Below are 6,868 nucleotides of genomic sequence, written 5' to 3' on the forward strand. Positions count from 1 at the left end.
GCTGGGGTACGCGGGTGGGGGAGGGGAGGAGGACCCGGCCGAGGAGAGGTTTGTTGGGGTGGGCCCCTGCCCCTCCTGCGCCCCGAGGAGCTGCATTATTGCCTTCCATCTTCCTCCGTGTAGAAGGGCCCCAGCCCTTTGTAATCCCCTTCCTTCTTTCTTGCCTGGGGATGGCAGGATGCTTTTGCAGGTGGCTGTCTGGAAAGGTGGAGCTCTCCAACTCACTGAGGTAGCTGAGCTTTTCTTCCCTAAAGCGGTTGGGTTGATGTCTGTCTCATGGCCAGCAGTCTGTCCGAAGCCCCTCTCCAGTCACATGGAGGAAGGGTGGCTCTCTTGAGCTGTTTTGCTGCTCCATCTCCAGCTGAGGTGCCTTTCCCCTCCACATTGACTTTGCATTTGGTTAATTGCTGAAAAAGCTGCCTGCATTTTCGAGCAGTTTGGTGTCACAAGTTCTTTTCTTTATGGATGCATGCACTCATATGAAGGTCACAACCAAAATACCATGTGTAGGTTTTATCAGTTTGGCCTAAATCTCTGTAATACCAGCAGTGTATCTTTATAACAGGTCCAGGTGGAACTAAAATAAGAGAACTTGAGGATTCTTCGGGTTCCAGGATAAAGGTACCATATGCTGTGTCATCCAGGTCTGGACTCTGTTGGGAACATGCTTGATTTTGCTTCCATGTAAACCAGAGTTACTGGAGCAAGTTGAAGGGTGTTGCAATAGCTGTAATAATTCTACTCTTTTACAAGAATTGGTGAAAGGGAAGTGGCATTGAGGGTGCAACTTGACTGGTATGTGAAAGCATCAGCAAAAGTTTACTGATTATTTTTTTTTTCCCCTTAAGTATGCATTAATTTTGCTTTCTTTTAGAAAGGGAATTAAAAGGCCTTTTCCTGGGTAGAGAAGTTAAAAATTGGGGAAAAAAAAAATTCAAAAATTGTTTTCAGTATGTATTCTTATATAATGTTTGTTTTTGCAGTATACAAACACTTACACTCAGTAAGGTTTTATTAACATAGGTTATAAAGGGAACTTATGAAGCTGAAGTAAAGATTTTTGGCAGTGTTGCTGCGCAAAACAAAGCCAAGATATTGATTGATGATGCTGTTACAAGGTCTGGACAAAACTATGTTAGAGGCAGGACTGAAAAAGGTAAGAAATGTTGTTTTGGGGGGGGAAAAAAACGGACTGTGGATTGTCTTTCCATATATTTAGTAGTTTGCTGGAGTGTTTTTATATTAGTAGTATTTTACAGAAGTGAGTTAACTTTCACCTTGTTCTAGGACAATGGCATATGTCCTTAAAACAGAGATATTTAGGCATCCTCCTTTCTCGGCTATAAACAATTTCCCTTCCTCACCCCCCCTCACACTAACAGACATTTGTGAAAATTTGTTTCTGTGTGTTTTCAACAATTTTAATCAATGCAGAGTGTTATACTGCTTAGTTTCTTGCATTACCAATCTGATTTCCCAAAAATAACAAGTATTGGTTCTGGTTTAAGCTTTAATATTATATCTATGCAGTATTAAAATTCAATAAGCTTTTATAAATGTAGTCTATAAAGCAGATGTACTGATTAAAGCATGGATGATGCTGACTTCTTACTGTTTTCATGGGATGTTAGTATTTAAGATTTGATGTTGCACATCATGCCTCACTTGACTAGGCTTTATTGTGTTAACTTCATCTGTAATGTGGATATATGAGTAATGATTGTTGAGATGCTGTTTATGTTACTGATATTTGTCTTGTGTGTGCTCCCAACGGCTTTTTGCACAGGCAGACAACATCCATAGTTGTTATCTGAGGCACTGATGAGGAAGAAGGGATCAGAGATTTGTGTTCCAGCATTAGAATAAGGAATGGAGTAGTTGTGAGTTTTGATTTCAGAAGTGCCCCAGAAGGTGGACAAGCTTGTTTCAAGGGGCTGGAGATAGTTAACACTTCCTTAGTACGTGTGACTGTGTTCTCACTATGTTTCCTGCTTTTCCACAATTTCCAACACGAAATTGTGTTGCCATTTATATCTTCAGGATAAAACATTTCTTTCTTTAAAAGTGTTAGCCTCATCAAAAAAGGGGTGTAGAATATAACTACACTGAGACTTTGTTGTGGATGTTGGATGCTTTAGAAGTAAACCTTGCTCTTGTAGCTGTTTTTTCTGTGTAAAGCTCTCTGTCTGCATATTATCTACTGAGTTCACAAGTTTTTGAAAAGCCTGCTGCACAATGAGCCTTATTTACAGCTGAACGAGCAGCATTTTGGAACTTGTCATTACTTTCTTTAAGTAGCTAAAGATGTTGAAATGCTTCCTTTTTTATCAGAACTGGATTTGTACAGGTATTACCAATGCTTAAGGCTAAGACTTAGGAAAGAATTTTCTATTTAAATGCTTCATGTCTATTCAAAATCACATAAGAGGCCTTAAAATAGAAAAAGAAAATAAGGTGTTTGTTTGGGGGGGGGGCTCCCCCCCACCTTCCAACAGATTTCATCAAACAGCAGCGTTTTGGTACTAACTCCTCAGGAAAAAGCTTGGACGTTATCAAGCCTGAACGTAACACAGAAAAAATGGTTATTAACTGGGCCTCTCTTCGAGAAAACAAAGCAAAATATGACGCTATGAAGTGGGCAGGTTAGTTTTAAAAATTTGATTGTGTGGTACTTGTCTTCATACGATAAATCTGTTGAATGCTTAAATGTTTTTTAATTTTTTGCTTTGAGATGACAGAATCTTTCAGTGTCCAGATTAGTTACGTATTTGCAGTGAAGTGACCATGTCAGCATTTCTCAGCATGGTCTTGGAGGACACTGTAGTTGCTGTGTGACAACTTAAACTTGCTACTCAATTGGTATTTTAACTTCTCCCTTTGAAAATGCTGTTGTTTTGTATGTGGCTGCAGCAAAATCTGAGAAGTGTTAAATATTATACTATATATGTTAGCAGAAATTACTTTAGAACTTGAAATGAGGGGAAGTGATTCTTTTGCAGATACTTAAGTGTTTGTTTCAACCTTCTTCTTTTAAATGAACAACAATAGTCTTCCACTGCTTTTGACTGGTCTCCTAGTACAAGGCACTGTCTGGGTTTTGGGATTTCCATCTTAAGCTTTGGCAGACTGACCCTGGGTCTGTAGCATTTCTTACTGACTCAAGTTTACTTTTTCTGATTGTTTAAGACTTGCCTCCAATTGAGAAAAACTTCTATAAAGAATCGACAAGGACTGCAGCTATGTCACAAGAAGAAGTGGAAATGTGGCGGTAAGATTATTTGTACAGGGAATCATCTGCTTGGCAAAAATAATTGGTAAGGTACAGAGCCCAGGGAATGGGAGATGAAATACTGAGACAGAAGCAGTAATGTTGGGAACTTGAAGTAACTTAGGTCTTTTTAAGAACTCTTTCTTAGGAATGAAACAATAACTAGCAGATGAGTTGTTATTACTTGCTTGGAAAATTAACTTTAGCTATTAACTGCTTCTCTGAAAGTGTTTAATCTAGTTAGCTTTCAGAAGGGAGAAAAATCAAGACGGTTCATTGGCTTTTGGCCATCATTGCATTTCATGAGACAGCGTGTTCACGTTTTCTAGGTCCTTCCAGATATGATTGGTCACATGTTGAATACCTCTTGGCTGCCATTTTTTTCCCCCATATATTTTAGTCAAATACCATCTTCAAAACAAATTTCAACTTCTATTACTGTTGTCTCCCTTTCTGTCTATCTCTCTTGTCTTTACAAGCCCATCCTAGTGAGTATGTGCCTCAGTTAACTGTGTCCATTCATTTTGATCCAGCAATCTACATCATTACTTTGCAAGAAGAGCAGATCATCTGTTTCAAGTGATTCTTTCAGGCCCTGGTGATGGTTTCAAACCTTTTCAATAGTTCTAATGAAGTTGGTGAACATTCTTGAAGCGTTACCTTTTTCTTTTTGCATGGTGTCTGTTTTTTGTCTTGCATGCCTACCAGAGAAACCTTGCCACAGTGAGCAAAGCATGGAATTGACATGTTTCCTTAAAGTACATGTATGTGTTATTGTTAGAGCTAGTCAGGAGCAACAGAACATTGTTCTGTAGGTTCAGAACATGCATTGAGGGGTAACACTTGTGTGATAAAGGGGATTTAGATTTTTCATCTAATCTGTTTGCTTTAAGGAAAAAAAGACAGTAAATTAAAAAAAAAATGTTGTAAATAGGAGGTTGAATTACCCATTCTTTTCCTAGCCCACAGCCTGCTTGAAGTAAAACTATTTGCTGAGTGGACTCTTCAGAAGAGTACAGAATGATAAACTACTCGTGCATAGTAGTACCTCTTAATTGGGGGGAGCCTCAGAATCTCAGTTTTTATGTAGCTTTGTGTGTGCATTATTGTGTTTTGGGTTTTGATTGGTTTTTGTGTTTGTTTGTGTTTTGGGTTGGTTTTGTTTTTTGCGTTTTTTTGAGCTTGTCTTACTGACGAGGTTCTCTTTTCTAAACTGTTGTGTTTGTATTTTCCAGAGCATCCAGGGAGCTGCTGTGAAAATATTTCGTGAAGGCTTTTGTCAGAATTTAGGGTTCTGACACAGAAGTCAAATCTATTCCTTTGAGTTCTAGATTGTCTTTAGGTTTAAAAACTTGTCATAGTTACACTCTATTACAAGTTAAATTGTTGAAGTCTGATATGACAGGACAGCAGTTCATGTTAATGTCCATATATAACTTTAAATTAGTCTTTGTTAAGAAAGAATGCTGATAGATTCCTCCAGGAGAAGTGTTTCTGTAGTAAGACTTTCTTAAAAGTCAGAATAGTGGTAAGTCTCATTCAGGAGCCTGAACTTGTTTTTTTGTTGTTCCAGGAATTAAAATTTTTTTAAAAGTCAGAAAGGCAGTCTTTTGTGTTAGCTCTAATTTTTTGGATAATGAGACTTTAAAGCAATTGCACTTCTTTAATTCTGTACAGGAAAGAAAATAATAATATAATTTGTGATGACTTAAAAGAAGGTGAAAAGCGCTGTGTTCCCAATCCTGTTTGTAGATTTGAAGATGTGTTTGAGCGTTATCCTGATATTATGGCTAATATAAGAAAAGTTGGTTTTCAAAAACCCACACCAATTCAGGTACTTCTTCAATTTTCATGGCTCTTTAACTGAAGCTTAAGAGAACAGTACATTTAAATATTTATTGTTTGATGTTAGTCCCAGGCGTGGCCGATCATACTCCAAGGAATTGATCTTATTGGTATAGCACAGACTGGTACGGGGAAGACATTAGCGTACTTAATGCCTGGATTCATTCACTTGACTTCACAACCAATGTAAGGACTGCTTGCATGTCTGACTTGTTTAGCTGTGGATGCTTCCCCCCACCCCTCATGTGATGGTTTTTCTAGTAAAGAAGATAATAAATCATAAATTGCAAAAAAAATTATACACCTGGTGGAGTAAGTACCAAACTTGTCACCATAGATTCTGTTATTAGCAGTGTACTGATAAAGTCTAGATTGGTGTAAAAATACTCGTCGTCAGATGTGATGGACTTTGCCTAGCCTTGTGTACACACATTCTGAAGGTGCTTTATTGCAGATCCAGAGATCAGCGTGGAGGGCCAGGAATGTTAGTCCTTGCTCCCACTCGAGAACTGGCACTTCAAGTGGAGGCAGAGTGTTTGAAGTACACATACAAAGGAATTAAAAGGTAATCTTACTTCTCACTTGCTTGTTCAGTAACATTTTTTTTCTACTACTTGTGGCTTAATTCACCTGCTGAAATAATTGCATTTGCTAAGAGGGGAGGGGAAAGGTAGTAAATGAAGAGTTTGTATTTTCCCAGTCTTTAGAATGCCTATTTTGACTACTGTCATGTTGAAAATGTGTTTCTTATATAGTTGGGCTTCTCTGTGTTGTAGCTTTGTTTGCTGCTTCTTGTCCTTTGTGGACAGCTGAGAAGAATCTGGCCGTGTCTTTTCAGTACCTTGCTGTTAGGTAGCTGTAGGCAGCAATAAGATCTCTCTGAGCCTTCTGTTCAGGGGGAACAGGCCTGGTTACCGCCTTGTCGCATCAGGCACTCTGTCCCTCTGGCCATCTTGGGAGCTGCCTAGTGGACTTGCTCCAATATGGATATGTCTGTCTTCTAACAGAGGTGGGGCGGGGGGGGTTTACAAAAAATGGGTATTGTGCTTGAGGTGTGGTCTCACAAGTACTGAATGAAGGGGAATAATGAGTTCTCTCAACCTGCTGACTACCTTGTCCATAATACACAACTGGCTGTCTTTTTTTTGTGGGGTTACACTGTTGAATAAAGTTCAGTTTCTTGCCCGCTGGAGTCTTTTCTGCAAAGCCATCTTCTAGCATGTTAGCCCTCAGCCATGGGATAATTCCATCCTAATCTTTGCTTTTGTTAAACTTCATTGGATTCCTGTCAGCCTGTTTCTCTAGCTTTTTGTGGTCCTTCTGAGTAACAGCCTAGCCCTCTAGTGTATCAGCTGTTCTCCCAATTTGGTTTCATCCACAAACCTGCTGAGAGTGTGGGCCTTCATTTAAGCTATTAAACAGACATTACTGTACTCTGAAATTTTACTTTTAGGGCTCTCAGATGACTTTGTTTGTCATTCAGAATTAGTCTTGTAGTCATCAAATACTGAAATGTATGTACTGCTTCCTTCCCAAAAATACTAAGGAGTTTTACAGAGCGTGTGTGAGCCGAAACCTTATCCATTGCGTTGATTATTTTAACAGCAAAACATCTGATCTGCAATGGTACTGTTTAGAAAATCATGCATCCTTTCATATGTTCATCTGGTTTTGGTGTGAATATTTTTCAGAACAACCCAAAACATACTCATAGCTTAATAGCTATCTTCCTTACTTCCATGGTTACTTTTGCTG

At 38.8% G+C, this 6,868-nt stretch overlaps 1 protein-coding gene across 1 annotated transcript in view; it reads left to right on the top strand.

The window, feature by feature from the left end:
* Positions 1 to 565: 565 nt before the first annotated feature.
* Positions 566 to 6,868, top strand: part of LOC104532435 (probable ATP-dependent RNA helicase DDX43) — a gene marked incomplete at both ends in the record, with an annotated part of 9,858 nt that continues 3,555 nt past the window's right edge. The window contains 7 exons of the mRNA XM_029087385.1: positions 566 to 621; positions 1,024 to 1,156; positions 2,496 to 2,642; positions 3,187 to 3,268; positions 4,946 to 5,102; positions 5,181 to 5,299; positions 5,568 to 5,678. Of these exons, the coding sequence (XP_028943218.1) occupies positions 566 to 621; positions 1,024 to 1,156; positions 2,496 to 2,642; positions 3,187 to 3,268; positions 4,946 to 5,102; positions 5,181 to 5,299; positions 5,568 to 5,678 (805 nt within the window). The remainder of the gene's footprint in view (positions 622 to 1,023; positions 1,157 to 2,495; positions 2,643 to 3,186; positions 3,269 to 4,945; positions 5,103 to 5,180; positions 5,300 to 5,567; positions 5,679 to 6,868) is intronic.

Source organism: Antrostomus carolinensis, unplaced genomic scaffold, assembly GCF_000700745.2.
Source record: "Antrostomus carolinensis isolate BGI_N321 unplaced genomic scaffold, ASM70074v2 scaffold1511, whole genome shotgun sequence".
Taxonomy (NCBI): Eukaryota; Metazoa; Chordata; class Aves; order Caprimulgiformes; family Caprimulgidae; genus Antrostomus; species Antrostomus carolinensis.